Source organism: Budorcas taxicolor, chromosome 16 (genome assembly GCF_023091745.1).
Source record: "Budorcas taxicolor isolate Tak-1 chromosome 16, Takin1.1, whole genome shotgun sequence".
Taxonomy (NCBI): Eukaryota; Metazoa; Chordata; class Mammalia; order Artiodactyla; family Bovidae; genus Budorcas; species Budorcas taxicolor.
The window spans coordinates 29,847,963-29,865,482 of record NC_068925.1 but is presented as its reverse complement, the minus strand read 5'-3'; the positions used below and the strand labels follow the sequence as shown (position 1 = coordinate 29,865,482).

Sequence of the window (17,520 nt, the reverse complement as noted above, 5' to 3'; positions counted from 1 at the left end):
CTCAGAGCTCCACAAACCAAGGTTGCTCCCCCTACCCGCCGCATGTCTCTAGTGTGACCCTGAGTATCTGTGCTTCTCTGCAGACAAAGACCCTTACAGCTTTGGGAGGACAACAATCGCAAACCTGCAGACTGAGTGAGTACAAGCTGGCCGGGCATGAGGGTGCTGATGGGTGAGACCGAGGAGAGGGTGGACTCTGGAGCCCAGAATAGGCCAAAGCCAGAGGGTTAGCATCCCAAAGCTTCTTTGCCGCTAGCACCTGTCACTGGGCTATGGGCGTGGACACGCCCCAGGCTGCTGTTGTTTTGCAGTGGGTCTTAGGAGACCCGGGGGTGTCATTTGGGGCTGGCGTGCATTTGCCAGCACAGCGCCCTCTGTAAAGGGGCACTGGCCATGCCACCTCTGCCGGAGGAATCTGTTTTGATGAAGCCTTTGGCCTTCAGCTCAGGGCCATGAAGGTAACAAGCCAAGCCCCTGCCCCTCAGCCCCTGCCTGGGGGCCCAGCCCTGATGGCAGGTGCTGTTCCCCTCTCCCCACAGCAACAACCTCCTTTGGCTACACACCATCTTCGCTATCCTTTACCTCATCCTCACTGTGGTCTTCATGCGACACCACACCCAGTCCATCAAGTACAAGGAGGAAAGCCTGGTGAGTAGGGGATGGTCTGGGCATGTGCTGGGGGAGGTCTCAGGTGGGAGCCAGAAAGGACTGACACAACGCTTATTCCCCAGCACCACAATGGCAGTGAGCGCAAGGGGGCCTCAGGCTTGCATGTGTGTGCTCAAAATTGGCATTTAGAATTTCTTTTTTTTTTGATAGATTGTTTTAGGATTTGGCTATTACCCGCCGTTGGGGTTTGGGCTTGTAGTTACTGATTCTAAGTAACTTCCAAGAAGTTTGACTTGAGAGCAGCTCCTTCTCTCTTTGCAGCTGACAGCTTGATGAGGGTAGGGGAAGTTTCTGTTGTAACTGAGTCACTCAGTCATGTCTGACTCTTTGTGACCCCATGAACTGCAGACTACAGCATAACAGGCTTCCTTGTCCTTCACCATCTCCCAGAGTTTGCTTAAACCCATGTCCACTGAGTTGATGTTGCCATCCAACCATCTCATCTTCTGTTGGCCCCCTTCTTCTACCCTCAATCTTTCCAAGCACCAGGGTCTTTTCCAATGAGTTGGCTCTTGGGTCTTACTCTGATCTGGTGTGTGACCTCTTTTGAGTCACCTCCCCTCTCTGGGTTCTTTCTCAGTCTCTTGTCTTGCAAAGGAGGCTCATAGAAATTGCTTTGGAAATGTATTTTTTTCTTGGCTGTGCCACTGTGTGACATGCGGGATCTTAGTTCCTCAACCAGGGATTGAACTCATGTCCCTGCAGTGGAAACACAGAGCCCTAACCTCTGTACTGCCCTGGAATCCCCTGGAAGTGTATTTTTGACTGCCTAGAAAAGATGCTATGTAAATAACAGACTTCAAGGCTCTGTCAGGCTTGGAAGATGAGCCTCTAAGCCCCTGAGCCCCCATTGTTTTCCTTGGGGAGGAAAACAGGGTGAACAGCTTGAACAGGGTGTCCTTCTGCAGACTGGCTTGCCCTGGTGACTTTTCTCGCTGGTGTGTTTCTCTGGCAGGTGAGGAGGACCCTGTTTGTCACAGGACTCCCCAAAGATGCCAAGAAGGAGACGGTGGAGAGCCACTTCCGGTGAGCAGGGCCATTTCCGCTGAGAGGGAAGGGGAGTGCAGCCACCCTCTGGGTGGGACGGGCACCTTAGATGAGCTTGGGCACTCACAGAGATCCCCAGAGTGCCTGGCCCAGCCACAGAGCCTTGGATACTACTGTGGGCAGGCTCTGCTGGGGCTGCAAGGGCCTAGGCTGGGGTGATGCATCCTCTGCCAGAAGCCACGTGACTGCAGTAGCCAGAGTACAGGCCGGCGTGTGGGAACAGAGAAGCATCTTGAGAGCTAGTGGGGAAAGAAAAGGATTCATAGGAAACCCTCCCTCCCCACCAAAAAAAAAAAAGAAAAAAAAGGATTCACTCTGGGCTTCTCCGTGTCCACTTTGCAGAAGAGATACCTGAGAAAGAGTAGTCTCGGAGGGGAGGGACCTGGGCCTGCATTTCATGGTCCATGCTTCTGATCAATGTGTTTCCTGAGTGAGCGCTCTGCGCCCAGAGCTCTGTCCTCCCAGAGCTCACTCAGCCCTCCCGGAACCTCCCTTCTGGCAGCCTCCTCTGAGCACCTGCACAGGGATTCCTGCAAGGGGGAGGCTGGAGAAAGGGTTTTCCTGTACCAGGAGCCAGCACGAGTCCCGCCCGCAGCAAAGGTCATGAGGTTAAGGGGCCCGACAGGCAAAGGCGAGTCAGGCCTTAAGTGAGCCTCGCTGGATCTGCTCGTGCATCTGCCCCCAAACCAGAGTCTGCCTGCCTTACTGCACTGTGCTTTCCGCTTACGCTTCTGACATTAACAGGGGCTGTCTCCCACCACCTTCCTCTAAAAGGAATTAACTTAGAGCTCCAGTTAATAAGTCTCCTGGGCGTAAAAAAAATGTCTCGGCTTAAACCCCTCTGATAGCTTTGTAACTTACCTGACCGGTCTGCCCGGATTTTTACGACTGCACATGTAAATTGTTTACAGCCTCCCAAGCTTAAGAAATTCTAAGAAAAGTCATTAGAATAAAACTGATTAAGGGTTTCATTATTGAGCCAATACTTGTCGCCAAGTTTTCTTATCTTTTAATGTAACTTTATTTAGTACTTTGAAGGTGATGCAGATTAAAGAAAAACACTACAGGGAAAATGAGATTAACATTCATGGAAGAGAGCCAAGAAATGTTAACAGGCCTTTTGGCCAGAAGATAATGTAAATCACCTGAGAGCCTTTGTATACGGAAACATTTACAAAGAGAAAGCCTGGCCTTGATAAGGGTCAGGGCTGCTGACCCTACATAACTTTATATTATCCATTGATCTCTATGTACAACCAAAAGTATAAAAAGCTTTCCTGAAAAATAAAAGACAGACCAGTTTCTCAGATCAGTTTCTCAAACTAGTTTCTTGGAAATCTGGCTCCTCCCGTGTCAACTCTCTCTTTCTCCCTCTCTCTCCCTCTCCTTTTCAGGCTGATCCCTTGGAACACAGAGGCTCTCCCTGTCTACTTATTTGCCAGGGCTTCTAAGACCCACGCGAGAGGGAGCCCAAGGCGGGGCACCCTCCACTATTCAAGCAGGTGCTTATGGCCTAATGTAGACGGTACAAGTTTCTTGTCTTGAGACTTGGTTAGCTTTCTGTGTAAACCAAGGAATATCAGCCTCTTTTCTCCACTAATTTTCCTACTACACTATTCTTTCCTAATCTCTCGTTATATCTCTAATTAAATAAGTCTCTCCTTGCCGACTCCGTCCCCACTTCAAATTCCCTGGATCCACCGGGGCTGGACCCTGACATTCCTGTGAGAAGGAAATTATGTGTGTACAGTGCTATGAATGCAGAGCATCATATGGCCCATCAGGAAAGGGGATGGTACGGGCAGAGCAGGCCAGAGACTTCCAGGATCCTGGGCTGGAGGGCTGGAACCCCACCCTGGGAGCTGAGGTTCCAGTCTGTGTTCCTTCCTCATCAGCAATCAGTAACTTGTGGTATGGATTAAGGGTTGGCTGTGGCTTAGCTTGGGCTTCCCTGGTGGCTCAGTGGTAAAGAATCTGCCTGCAATGCAGGAGACCCAGGTTTGATCCCTGGGTTGGGAAGATCCCTTGGCTAGGAAGATCCCCTGGAGGAGGGCATGGCAACCCACTCCAGTATTCTTGCCTAGAGAATTCCATGGACAGAGGAGCCTGACAGGCTACAGTCCATAGTGTCACACAGAACACATCTGTGTTCTTCTAACACAGCTGAAGCGACTAAGCAACAGCATGGCTTAGCTTTGCCTTATTTATGAAGAACACTTTCTAAACAAATGACTCAAGTTCAAGTTCAGTCACTCAGTTGTGTCTGACTCTTTGCAACCCCATGAACCACAGCATGCCAGGCCTCAAATTACTAATATAAACAGAATTGTAAAATGAAATGTTTAAAATTTATTGACTAACCTTTTTTTTCAGAAACTCAAAGCATTTTAGAAATATTTTTCTCTATGTAAACACCGGATACTGGAATCATTTTTCTCCATTCCTTGAAACAGCTCCCCCACGTGTCCTGTTAGGCAACATCTGGAAACAGTGTGTGTGTACGTGCTCATCTGTGTCCGACTCTTTGTGACCCATGGACTGTAGCCTGCCAGGCTCCTCTGTCCGTGGGATTTCCCAGGCAAGAATACTGGAGTGAGCTGCCATTTCCTCCTCCAGGGGATCTTCTCAACCCAGGGATCTAACTCGCATGTCCTACATCAGCAGTCAGGTTCTTTACCACTAGGGAAGCCCTTTGGAAACAGTAGCTCCACTGAATGTATTACCTAAAAGAGAAAAAAAAAAAAGTCCTTGCATTCCCATTACAAACACCGAATCACACTTTCTCCTATTTTAGGAAGCTCTACTAGTGAACACTGCAGCAATCCACGGGGACTGATGTGTGAATCAGCCTTTTAGCAAGGATGCTTTCACTGTTGTTCTTTTCCTCAAACCTCCTATTGGGACCTGAAATTTCAGGCTGCCTCTTACTAAAATGTAAACTTTTCCAGGCTCCACGCCCAGTACCCAGTGCTTGGTGTGAGGTAGATAGGGATTTACATAGTTCAGGAATGCCCAGGAGTTGTACATGTGATTATGTGTATATGGTGAGAGAGCATCGTATGGGGGTACAGGTGTGGGCCCTGGACCTGGGCCACCTGGATTCCCTTCTTGGCTCAGAGACGCACTAGTTTTGTGATCTTGATCACAAGTCATTTTACCTCTCTAGCATTTATCTTCTTCTTCTGTAAAGTGGGCACAGAAACCTCACAGGTCATGGTAAGGATCAGATAAGTCAATGTTCTTACAGTGCCTAGCCAAGAATAAGTATACATGCAGTATTTTACTATGATTTGTGAATGCATTTACTGGGCTGAGGGTCCTTTGCTTTCGTTGGACCTGTGATTTTCAAAAGGGTCACAAACTGAATAGGATTTCAGTGATGGTCTAAGGTAGATATGACCTGGAGCAAACAACAAATTTATTCCCTTGCGTGGGTAGAAGAGGTAATGGATAGTGTTATTTTTTTCTCCAAGAGAAGTGCTGATTTAAAGCCAAGTAGATGTAAACTTGTCAGTTTCAGGCAGTTACTTTCTTGCTATTAAAAAGGACCTCTTTGTATTATATTTCAAAATTTCCCCCTTTGGTAAAAGACAAAGAGGTGCAGAAATGAAAATGTAATTGCTCTGCCACCCTTGGAGTCTTTGGGGTCTCTCCTGCCAGGGGTTCTCTTTCCCAGTGGTCTTCTTTTGCTTCCGCGGCACAGGGACGCGTATCCCACGTGTGAAGTGGTGGAGGTCCAGCTGTGCTACAATGTGGCCAAGCTGATTTACCTGTGCAAGGAGAGGTAAGGGAGGGCTGGCAGGGCGGTGGGCATGGGCAAAGCTGGCCTGCAGCTTTCTGACCCTTCCCTCTGAGATGCCCACCTTCCTTCCTTGCTGGCCTCGGCTCCCCCAGCGAGGATGGGAGGAGGGTGGCTCTGCCCTTTCCTTGCGTAGAAAGCTGGTGGTGACCAGTGGGTAATGACGGGTGTCATTGCGAGTCTGATGTTTGTCCCTCCCACTACAGAAAAAAGACTGAGAAGAGCCTGACCTATTACACAAACCTGCAGGTGAAGACAGGCCAGCGGACCTTCATCAACCCCAAGCCTTGTGGCCAGTTCTGCTGCTGTGAAGTGCGGGGTTGTGAGTGGGTGAGGGCCCACACCCCACCGGGGGCGTGGATGCTGGGCCCCCTGACACCCGCACAAGGCCACGTCATCACACGGGGTTGTGTCCTCTGATAGGAGGACGCCATCTCCTACTACACACGCATGAAGGACAGGCTGATGGAGAGGATCACAGAGGAGGAATGCAGGGTCCAGGACCAGCCCCTGGGAATGGCCTTTGTCACCTTCCAGGAGAAGTCCATGGCCACCTAGTGAGTGTGGGTGTGTTCTTTCCTTCCAGACAACTGGCTGTTCCTCTCGGGTTGAGATGGTCCTGCTGGGCCACCATCTCTGGCGTTAGTTTGTGGCATCTGCATCTCCTTCTCTGGGTGTGGCTGGCAGGGGGGGGGGCCAGCCACCCGCTCCACTCACGCCCTCAGTGAGCCCAGCCTGTGTTTGTGTGACGACTGGGCTTGGGTGATTGCAGCCGAGCCCCTCTCTGGTTGTCATAGCCTTACCCCACTGCTGGCTCTCATCAGCTGCTCAGGGATCCTCTTGCCTCTGTGGCCCAGCATTTTCCCAGGTGGGATGTACCCACCCTCCTTCATATATCCACTCTGGAATCAGATTCTCTTTCTGTGTGTGTCCTTCCCATCTCCCTACAGAGGCACCACTGGGGGCGGAATGCTCACTGCTGACAGGAGCCTGGCCCAGGGCAGTGGGTTTTCACCTCGGCTCTAGCTCCTAAAGCACTCTCATGCCTGGGATCTCCATGTCACCTTGTGCTGGGGGCAGCAGGGGATGAGGGCAGGAGAGGGAGGCGGAAGGGAGGTGACCCAGCAAATGCCCCTCCCCCTGCTTTCCCTGCCTTGGGCTTCATGAACCCTGGGAACAGACTCCCTGGATGTGCCCTGCAGACCCTGAAGTGAAGCGGGGTTGAGGGGAAGGCCAGTGAGAAGGGGAAGGGTGTTCTGAGACGGGAGTGGGGGGCTGGTGGGAGACTAAAGGGGGAAAGAGTGGTGAAGGTGGATGTGGGAGTCCCAGGGAGGGGTATCTTGGGGTCATAAGTAATGCAGTCTAATGCTGGTAGGGGGTCTGGGGGGAGGTGAGGGAGTGAAACAGTGAGGCCACGGCCCCGGCAGGGGGATGCAACCAGCCCAGCTTAACAGGCAGAGTGTAGCAGGGGGGCAGCACGCAAGGAGGAGCCCCCTGTGCTGGGGTGACGGGAACAGTACAGGGGCTTTAGTCAGACAGCTGGGATGCAAACCTCACTCTGAGAGCCTGCATTTCCTCGTCTGTAAAATAGTAATGGTAATCCCTGATTGGCAGGCTTGTTCTAAGGAGTGAACAAAGTTCTGCACATAGTGGGCTAAGAATGACATCTCTTTCACAGCGTTAATTATAATAAGCTAATGATAAAGTAGAAGTCCTGTGCCGCGGGGCTCCCAGTCTCCCATGGTCCTATTTGCCCCATGTGTGTGTACATGGTACCCTGAGGGGTCTGGACCCTGGTCATTTCTGCATTTCCTGGCAGCATCCTGAAGGACTTCAACGCCTGCAAGTGTCAGGGCCTTCAGTGCAAAGGTGAGCCACAGCCTTCATCCCACGGCAGAGAGCTCGGCATCTCCAGGTGGTCGGTCACCTTCGCCGCTTACCCCGAGGACATCTGCTGGTGAGCCCACAGCCAGGAAGGGGTGAGAAAGAGGCCGGGGTGTCCTGTGGGGCTGCCCAAGTCACCTGGAAGCACAGGTGTGACCTGGCACTCAGGGAGACACATACTCTCCTGCACCCCTCTGGGCAGGGGGTGGGGAGTATCATGGGAGGGCCTGTCCACATCCAGGGCTTCACTCCAGTGTTTCTCCCTGGCATCAGTGGTGTCCAGTAGGATTATAATAGGAGCTGTGTGTGTAATTTTAAGTTTCCTTTTAGCCACATTAAAAAATGTAAAAGAAACTGGGGAGTTCTCTGGTGGCCTAGTGGTTAGGATTCCAGGCTTTCACTACTGTGGCCTGGCTTCAGTCCCTTGTCGGGGAACTGAGATCCTGCAAGCCATGTGGTGTGGCCAAAAAAACCCAAAAATTAAAAATAAAGAACAGGTCTAAAAAATGTACTAAAATTAACTCTCATAAGAATTCTCTCTCTATATATAATGTTATCATGTCAACATGTAATCAATTTTTAAAAATTGAAAGGTTTTACAGTCTCCTTTTCCTGTGTTGTGGTCTTTGAAATCCAGCATGTATTTGACATTTCTGGCCCATCTCTGTCCAGACCAGCCACATGTCAGCGCTCAGCAGCCACCTGTGACTCGAGGCTGCTGTATCAGACAGGACAGACTTGCATTTAGTGCCAGCTGCCTCTGGCCTGGGGCGCAAACTGGTGACCTGAGCTGTGTCCACGGGAGCCTGAAGCATGATGCCCAGGGCAAGGAGGTCTGGCAGGGACCCCGGCTCGGCTCGCCGTCCAGCCTGGCCTCAGTTCCTTGTCCAGAGCGAGCTTTGGGCCCTCGCCTCTGCCGGCTGTGCGTCAGCCCCTGGGAGTTCTGCTCTGGTTTGCTGACCTTTCTAAACTTGGGACTGGTTATCACTCTGCTCTTGGTGGAGGCAAGAAGCCAGGGAGTTCCCAGCTGGGCCTTTTGCCTTTGCCTCCTGCCTCCCTCCTCCTCACACCCCAGCTCATGGGCCCCTCGGGGGTCCTATGTCTCTAGTGTGTCTGAGAAATGCCACATTGGAGCCTTGTTTGGTCTGCTTGGAGGTTCCTGGTGTCTCTTCAGGTAGGTTCTGGCCCCAGACTCCAGCTGAGGAGCCATGTTAGCAGCAAATAACTTGTTTGCCCCCTGAGCTCACAGGGACCCCAAGTTTGACCTTCTTGGAGCTGAAGGTCAGTGCAGGACACTTGCCTGTGCTCCTGAGGTCAGAATGAGCCCTCAGCCGGAGCCCTCGGTCTAGTCACTTGCCTTGCCTGAATCTGACCTTCTGACCCACCTTAGCCAAGTGCACTGTTGGTGTCTTAGGTGACCAGAGCCTGAGAGATAAGCCTCCAGGGCCCGTGTCCTCCTCTCTGCAGGAAGAACCTCTCCATTCAGGGCTTCCGCTGGTGGTTCCAATGGCTGGGCATCAACTTCATCCTCTTCGTGGGGCTGTTTTTCCTGACCACACCCTCCATTATCCTGTCCACCATGGACAAGTTCAACGTCACCAAACCTATCCACGCACTGAATGTGAGTGACCTTTCTGCCAAGCCCCTCCTGGGGGGCTGGCGATAAGAGGGTGGAGTGGGAGGTGGAGGGATGAGGCCAAGGGCTGGGCTGGCAGGGTGGGGGTCAAACTAAACCAGGAGTTTAGTTTCAAACTGAACCACTCGATTCATGTCTGTGTTTTTAAGCCCTGGGCATATATGGCAGCATTTATTACAATGTGTTTATAGTAATGTTATGTATACATATATGTGTGTGTGTGTGCATGCATGTATATGAATATGTATAGTGAAGTCACTCAGTTGTGTCTGACTCTCTGTGACCCTGTGGACTGTAGCCTACCAGGCTCCTCCGTCCATGGGATTCTCCAGGCAAGAATACTGGAGTGGGTTGCCATTTCCTTCTCCAGGGATCATCCCAACCCAGGGATCGAACCCGGGTCTCCCACATTGCAGGCAGACGCGTTACCCTCTGAGCCACCAGGGAAGTCCGTGTATGTGTATATGTGTTACTATAAAGATATAGATACACCTCTAATGGAATCAATCCACATGCTCAACAGTAGGGGAAATTTGAATTGAATGAGGTGTCTTCAGTCTGATAGACCATTAAGCTTTCATTAAAAAATTACATAGACTTTGTGGCAGACATGGGGGGCTTATGATAAGATCAGGATGTAAAATTGTCTCTCAGCAGTGGTCATAGTGATGTGCCTGTGAAGTGTGCTGCTGTGGGAAGTGGCTAGCAAAGAATGAAAAAACGTCTTTTGCTCTCTGGGATAGCAGGATCATGAATCAATTATTATTGTTGGTTTTTCTTTACATTTCAGCTTCTGGTAATCTTATTGTATTTACTCTAGATAGCTAATGAATGATTTTTTAAAAAACCTTACATGAATTGATAACAACTAAACACTCCCTAAAATGGCATCTACCTGGTTTCCTATAATTGGCTTTGCTGAAATATCATCCTCAGTCTTGTTTTTTTCAGTTCCACTTGGCATTTGGTTAATCATACCCTGGGACACACACAGTGGACAGAGGGACTGAGGGCCTGGTCCTAACTCTGCCATTCCCTAGCTGATGAATTCAGAGCCTTGCTTTTTCCTCTAAAGACTGGTTTTTCTTCTATAACACTCTGCCGTGTTATACTCATGGGGCTGTTGTGATAAATGGCTCAATAGATAATTTTAAAAATGCATAAGTTTTTGTTGAGATTTTCAGCATGTCATTAAAGAATTGATGCTTTTTGAACTGTGGTATTAGAGAAGACTCTTGAGAGTTCCTTGGATAGCAAGGAGATCAGACCAGTCAATCCTAAAAGAAATCAGTCCTGAATATTCATTGGAAGGACTGATGCTGAAGCTGAAGCTAAAGAACTGACTCATTAGAAAAGACCCTGATGCTGGGAAAGATTGAAGGCAGGAGGAGAAGGGGACGACAGAGAATGAGATGGTTGGATAGCATCACCGACTCAATGGACATGAGTTTGAGCAAGCTCTGGGAGTTGGTGATGGACAGGGAAGCCTCATGTGCTGCAATCCATGGGATCACAAAGAGTTGGAAATGACTTAGCGACTGAACTGACTGTATGGTTGGGCTTCCCAGGTGGCTCAATGGTAAAGAATCTGCGTACTAATGCAGGAGATGCAGGTTCGATCCCTCAGTTGGGAAGATCCCCTGGAGAAGGAAATGGCAACCCACTCCAGTATTCTTGCCTGGGAAATACCATGGACAGATGAACCTGATGGGCTATATAGTCCATGGGGTTCCAAAAGAGCTGCACATGACTTAATAACTTAACAACAGTGTATGGTCAAGGCCTGTTCTTTTGAGGAAGGATCTGCTGATTAGAATTCCCCTTTGTCTATTTTATAGAAAAATACCCTTATTTCATTGTTTGTGATTCTAGTTTTAGTTTCTTACAGTAAAGCAAGATCTTTGCAAAGATACTTGCAAAAAGTACAGAATCCTAGATTTCATTTTCCTTGCTCTTTTCCAGTTAATTTACTGTTAAATTCAACAGCATTTCTCAGAAATTCACCTTTATCAAGTCTTTCCAAAGTGTCCAACCTAGTTTTCAAAGAAATCTTCTATTGTTACAAGATTCATTTTTTCAGAGAAGGTAATAAGTTAATCAAATCATGAAACTGCAATAACAAGTACAACAGGCATAGACCGGATTGGGAACTAACATGGCACCGTTTTGGGGAGCTATGAGTGGGCCAGTGGGAGCTGAGTGGGCAAGAGGCTGGGGAGGGGCCATGGCCATCAGTACTACATCTTCCTTTGGTGTCTGCTGTTGGCTTTTTATAGGTAACAGAAGAGGTTCTCTATCCGGCCAAGAAGATGAGTGGAGTCCAGTTGTATGTGAAGTTGCTTTCGTCCCTCTAAAGCGCTATATAGGGACTTGCCTGGAGATCCAGTGGTTAAGACTTGGTGCTTTCACTGTAGGGGCGTGGGTTCAATCCCTGGTCAGGGAACTAAGATCCCACATGCTGTGTGGCATGACCAAAATTAAAAAAAAAAAAAAAAAGTGCTGTACAAATGTCAGGTGCTGTTAGCATCTATTCAGCCAGCATTATGGAATAGCTACCCTGTACCAGGTACAGCATTGGTTCTAGGGGACAGATGCAACCAAAACCGAGTTCACTGAGTCACCATGGCAACAGGTCATGACCCAGATCGCCCAGGCTCACAGCTCTCTCTGCTGTGGACTTTTTCTAGGACCCCATCGTCAGCCAGTTCTTCCCAACCCTCCTCCTGTGGTCCTTCTCTGCCCTGCTCCCCACCATCGTCTACTACTCTACACTGCTGGAATCTCACTGGACCAAGTGAGTGTTCCGAGACTCACCCCTGAGGGTGGGGGTCTCTGGCCCCGCAGCCTACCAGCGCGATGGGCACGCAGCAGGGGCCTTCCTGGGAATACCTGGGGCATCTGAGGGACTGCGAGGGCTCACGTCTGACTTCCTGCAGGTCAGGAGAGAACCGGATCATGATGACCAAGGTCTACATATTCTTGATCTTCATGGTGCTGATCCTGCCCTCCCTTGGCCTCACCAGGTACACGTTACCACCTCCTGCTCTAAGTTCAGAGCCAAGGTCACATCCAGAGAAAATGCAAATGGTTTGGAAGCGGATCCAAATTGTTAACAACATTTAAACCTGTCACACCCTCTTGGGGTGCAGTTTTGCTGGCACACTGATACTTTCAGAGAAATAGGTTCTTTCTGCCTTGAAAACAAAAAAGCTTAAAAATGAAACTTATCATGGACCTTCCACTTAGGGAGCAAGTCTAATCATGGCTTTGGTTATTCAGAGGAAGGAAGCTTTTGTGAAAGCAGGCCCTGATGAGTTATGGTGTAATAAGTAACCAGTGTAGATGCAATGTAGAAAACCAATGTAGATCTTGAGATTAGGCCTCTTACAAAACAAACAACAATCAAAAAAAGCAGAAAGAAAAAAAAAGAAAATATAGGTATGATCACATGGGGTATTGGAAATAAATTCTTACAGGATTTATTTTTCTTTCAGTTTGGATTTTTTCTTCCGGTGGCTCTTTGATAAAACGTCCTCAGAGGCCTCTATCAGGTTGGAGTAAGTATCAGCCACATTGAATTCTGGCTCTAGGTCCCAGATGAATGTCCCCCAGAGGCTGGGACTCTGGCAACAGAGGGGGAGGGTAGTCTGTGCTTCAGTGCCTGTAGCCTCTCCATCACCCCTCCAGCTTCCTGGCTGGGCTGCACCCTGGGAACTGACCCACTTTGTGCTACATGTGCAGAAATGTGGTTAATCTTTTAGGTTAAAACTCAATTAGTGACAGTCTCCTTCATCCTTTGAAACTTACTCAGAACAGAACCACTTGGGGAGAGGGAACTGCTAGGTCTCAGGGGTGCCAGGGAAGGGAAAGGGGAATAGTAATTAACACTGCAACCAGAATAACTGTCTGGTCCCGGGTTATTTTTGCTATGAGAGTGGAGTTAAACTTATTTTTAAATGTGTGTCCTTGTTAGTATTTTCAGCTTATACCACACCTTTTTAATAATAATACCTGTTATTTAAGAAGATGCTCTGCTAAATGCTTTATTCTGTTTCTCATTGAATCTTCACAACAAGCTATGAGGCAGAAATGATGACTATTTCCATTTTACGGATGAGGAGACTGAGGCCCAGAGGTATTAAAGAACTTGCCCAAAGCTACCCAGCCAGTTAAGAGACAGAGCTGGGATACAGCCCAGCCCCTCTGATACTACACTGCAGGTCCTGATGTAGACCCTAAGGTTCAAGATAAACTTTTCCAAGGGAGTGTTCACAGGGAGGCCTGCGCGTGCCTATCTGAAAGGATAGAGCGAATTTTCTTAAGTTCTAGCTGGGTAACCTGAGGACTTGGGAGCTGGCAGCCACAGACAGACTCACACCCAGCCAGCTCAGGTCTGGGTTGACTGTGATAGCCAGATGGCCGAATCCACGGTCAGCTCTCAGTCCCTCCTCTGCCCAGCTGCGGGCTCCTCTCCCTCCCTGGGTGCTCAGCTCGTACACCCGGTGGCTCCCCAGGTGCGTCTTCCTGCCTGACCAGGGCGCCTTCTTTGTGAACTACGTCATCGCCTCGGCCTTCATCGGCAACGGCATGGAGCTGCTGCGGCTGCCCGGCCTCATTCTCTACACCTTCCGCATGATCATGGCCAAGACCGCGGCCGACCGCAGGAACGTCAAGCAGGTACGAGGGGGGAAGGTGCTGCCTTCATCCCAGAGCCTCCCCGCCAGCCACATTGACCTAGTGGAGTGCCAGGCACCGTGCTCAGGGCCCCACTGTGGGGAGTGGAGGTGTGAGGAGCCTGTGTGAAGGTGGCCTGGCTGCACCATCCTCCATCCACTCTGTCTCAGGCAGAGGAGAGAGTGGGGAGTTTTGCATTTCAACTGGCCTGATCTCACACACACACACACACACACACACACACACACTCACACAATTAAGACCCATACATTCCTTTCCCATAGCCCTCCATTTGCATAAATTGTTAGATTACCCGAGAGGTCAAAGACATTTGGAACTGATGGCATTTGTTTTAAGACTCTAAATTGGGTGTGTGGGGTTCTCTTTTACTCTCCTTTGCTGTTGTGGGAACCGTGAGCGGAGAGGCCCTGCATCCTATCACTGACTCTTCAGAGCCCCAGTGAGATGGGCCCTACTGGAGCCCGCCTTGCAGACGCACGGACTGAGCCACAGGGAGGTCAAATGCTTGGCTGAGACACATGGCTCGAAGGGGCGGAGCTGACCTTGGGTCTGACGCCAGAGTCTGTGGAGGATCGTTCTACAGTCAGACATATCCCTTCTGTCCTTTGGAGGCTCACAGGCCTGTTGGGTAGACATGATTAGAACAAGAAAAACACTATGAAAACATGCGTCATCATGCCTTGAGAGGTCTGGGTGTGAGCTAAATGAAGCTGGAGGAGGCTTGTGGAGGGGCAGAAAGGGCCTTCCTTGAGAGGTGGGGGTCACTGTGAGTCTCCCATTTCCAAAGTCCTCCCCGATGTGTTCTCCCTGACCACCTAAGAGAGCATGGAGGTGGGCTGGGGTGGACCAATCCCCTAAGTTCCTCACCGTCTCCCCCTCCCAGCACCAGGCCTTCGAGTACGAGTTTGGAGCCATGTATGCGTGGATGCTGTGCGTCTTCACCGTCATCATGGCCTACAGCATCACCTGCCCCATCATTGTGCCATTTGGTGAGTGGCCCTGGAGTGGGTCCCAGGGTAGGCGGGTGGCTGGTTCCGCAGAGTTCCCCAGGACAACCAGCACCAGAACGTCATGGAGCGCCCCAGACAGAGGGCCTCTTGTAACCCCGAGAACCACAAGCTGTGGCTCATAGCCACCAGCCACACCAAATTTAATTTCATGTCTCATGGATTGCTGCCACTGGCCTTGCAAACAGACCTCTCTGAGTCCTCCTCTGGTCTGATGGCGTCTGCTGGCTGAGCGCTTCATTCTCAGCTGGTTCTCAGCCAGCAGCACTCGGGGAGGCCGTGTTTGTCGCGGTGGTAGCCGCTGTCGCCCTCTGTGTGGATTACCACACTTCACTCTCTTAGGATCCTTCAAAGCAGGTCTTCTTTCTGTCCCCTTTTCACAGAGAAGCACTTAACGCTGTGTTAGTGAGGAGTGGAGGCAGGATTTGAACTTAGGACTTTGAAGGCCAAGGTCTCCTTGACTTAGAAGGCCAAGGTCTTGCAAATAAAATACACCTTCAGGAGCTGGCAACAAATGGAAGACTCTGGAAGGAAACAGAACACCCAGGAGACTGTTGACTGAGGTTTAGGAGGAAGTTTTCATTTTTGCTATATAATCTCTTGTACTATTTTAAAGATCTATACTAGTGTTACTCTTTCAAAGCAACAACAAATTTTTTTTTTTAAGAACCTGACATAATGGAAGAGGCAGCACCTGCGTACCTTCTGTGCCATCCCTGGGTTTAGACCCTTGGGCATCTGTTGACAGCGATGGTGCAGGGGGTTGGCTTGGGTGGGAAAGGAGAGTGGGAGCACTGAGGGGCAAGGCGAGGGTCTCAGCCTGCTGGGGCTGCTCAATGTGGGAGGAAGTTGAAGCGAGGCATCTGGGTGTAAAATCTCCTCTTTCCCCAAAATGGTCCTAGAACTGCAGTGATCCATGAGGATACACAGAAACCTCTGCTCCGTGGGGTCAGAAAGAGGCTAGGAAAGGGGAAGAAGAGAGGAGAGGAGAGAAGGGGAGAGGAGGGGCTGGGGAGAGTGAGAGCCAGGAGATGCAGGTACGCGTGGAGCCCAGAAAGGGGAAGAAGAGAGGAGGGGAGAGAAGGGGAGAGGAGGGGCTGGGGAGAGTGAGAGCCAGGAGATGCAGGTACGCGTGGAGCCCAGCAGCTGCCTGGGCTCCAGCTCTGGCACCAATAGTGCCTCTGGGAGGCAGGGGGCAGAGCGGCCCCTGGTCCAGCCAAGGTCCAGCTCACAGCCCTGGCTCTGCAGGCCTCATCTACATCCTGCTCAAGCACATGGTGGACCGGCACAACCTCTACTTCGCCTACCTCCCGGCCAAGCTGGAGAAGAGGATCCACTTCGCGGCCGTGAACCAGGCCCTGGCCGCTCCCATCCTGTGCCTCTTCTGGCTCTACTTCTTCTCCTTCCTGCGCCTGGGTAAGGGGCCCTGCCAACTAGGGCAGGGGTGGAGGGCAGGAGGCCACCCCCAGCCTCCCATTCCCACATCAACACCAGCCAGTCAAATCTCTCACTGCTTTAAGAGCATCAACTCGGTGTCCAATCAGACGGTGGTACCCCAGCGTGAGGACTGATTGGGTGCAGCACTGACAACCCAGTTCCAAGCTCCTGAGGTCAGCTGTAAGCTGGGGAAGGCCAGGTCCATTGCCCCAGACAGCCTTACAGGGAAGATGAAGGGACCGGACCGCAGGAGAGAGGGAAGTTTGTCCACGTGATTCTTTTAGGGTCCTCACATGTCACAGTGTGGAGGAGGTAGGGGCAGGCAGGAGGGAAAACTGCTACTCTTGGGAAAAAGGAAAATGCAGAAGAGATGCCTGACTCTGCCCAGGGCACTGGAGACTAGAGGGAACCAACCCAGCAAGGAGGTTGACCTCTTGCCATTGACTCAGTGCCCCAGTGTCCGAAATTGACCCGGGATGATGGCAGCTATTCAGTGCATCACTGTGTGCCCCTGGGGGTGAAGACAGCGTCCCAGCTGCTGGAGATGGTGGGAAGGGGGTGGGAATGATGTCTTCTCTTTTATTTTTGGCCTGAGGGAGAAGCCACACAACAGTTTGTGCAGCAGGTGTGACCTCCCTCCATCAAGGCTGGCATCCCTTTGTTCCCAGGTCTGAAGGCTCCCCTCACCCTGTTTACCTTCCTGGTGCTGCTGCTCACCATCCTGGTCTGCTTGGCATATACCTGCTTTGGATGCTTCAGGCACCTCAGCCCTCTCAACTACAAGGTAAAGGGCCTCTCCCCGATCGCTGCCCCGCCAGAGTCTGGCAGAAGATGGTTGGGTTCATCCTCCAGCTCTCTTCCACCTCTTCCCATAGCAACAGATCAGCAGCCCTCTCCAGATTTTATTTATCCACGGGGAAGGCGTGGGTAGTTGGCTGTGATGTGTAGCTTCCCCGCCCTCCCGCTTCCCTGCTCCCTACGCTGCCTTCCCCCTGCCACCCCATCCTCTCTTGGGCTGCTGCTGGTAGCTTTGTGACAGCTGGTACTATTATTCTGGGTGTCAATAGTCTGTTTGTTTAGAGGGTGTTAGTTCAGAAAGATCGGTTATGTTTATCATTGCAAGTTTTTGCTGTTATCTGCAGACAGAAGAATCGGCGAGTGACAAAGGCAATGAGGCGGGGGCCCACGTACCTCCACCATTCACAGTAAGTGTGTTTCTCACCCGAGCGCTGAGCACCTGCACAGGCCCAGCCAGATGGGCCTCGCAAACACGCTTTGATCTTCTCTCTTAAGACAGAAGTCCCCTGATCATGTGGCAGGAGGGTTTCTGAATTAATGTCATTTGA

The 17,520-nt window shown here is 50.7% G+C and overlaps 1 protein-coding gene across 4 annotated transcripts in view; it reads left to right on the top strand.

Moving 5' to 3' along the window:
* TMEM63A (transmembrane protein 63A) overlaps positions 1-17,520 on the top strand; it is a 36,331-nt gene that overhangs the window by 16,546 nt on the left and 2,265 nt on the right. For 2 of the 4 annotated variants that reach the window (XM_052654284.1, XM_052654287.1), the window contains 17 exons: positions 84-135; positions 540-648; positions 1,625-1,695; positions 3,111-3,218; positions 5,420-5,500; positions 5,722-5,845; positions 5,939-6,072; positions 7,335-7,472; positions 8,867-9,020; positions 11,723-11,829; positions 11,972-12,058; positions 12,530-12,592; positions 13,550-13,712; positions 14,614-14,719; positions 15,986-16,153; positions 16,843-16,958; positions 17,317-17,379. In XM_052654284.1, coding sequence (XP_052510244.1) covers positions 84-135; positions 540-648; positions 1,625-1,695; positions 3,111-3,218; positions 5,420-5,500; positions 5,722-5,845; positions 5,939-6,072; positions 7,335-7,472; positions 8,867-9,020; positions 11,723-11,829; positions 11,972-12,058; positions 12,530-12,592; positions 13,550-13,712; positions 14,614-14,719; positions 15,986-16,153; positions 16,843-16,958; positions 17,317-17,379 — 1,844 coding nt within the window. Of the gene's footprint in view, positions 1-83; positions 136-539; positions 649-1,624; positions 1,696-3,110; positions 3,219-5,419; positions 5,501-5,721; positions 5,846-5,938; positions 6,073-7,334; positions 7,473-8,866; positions 9,021-11,722; positions 11,830-11,971; positions 12,059-12,529; positions 12,593-13,549; positions 13,713-14,613; positions 14,720-15,985; positions 16,154-16,776; positions 16,959-17,316; positions 17,380-17,520 lie in introns of those variants that run through there. The other 2 variants (XM_052654286.1, XM_052654288.1) reach the window with 2 other exon arrangements.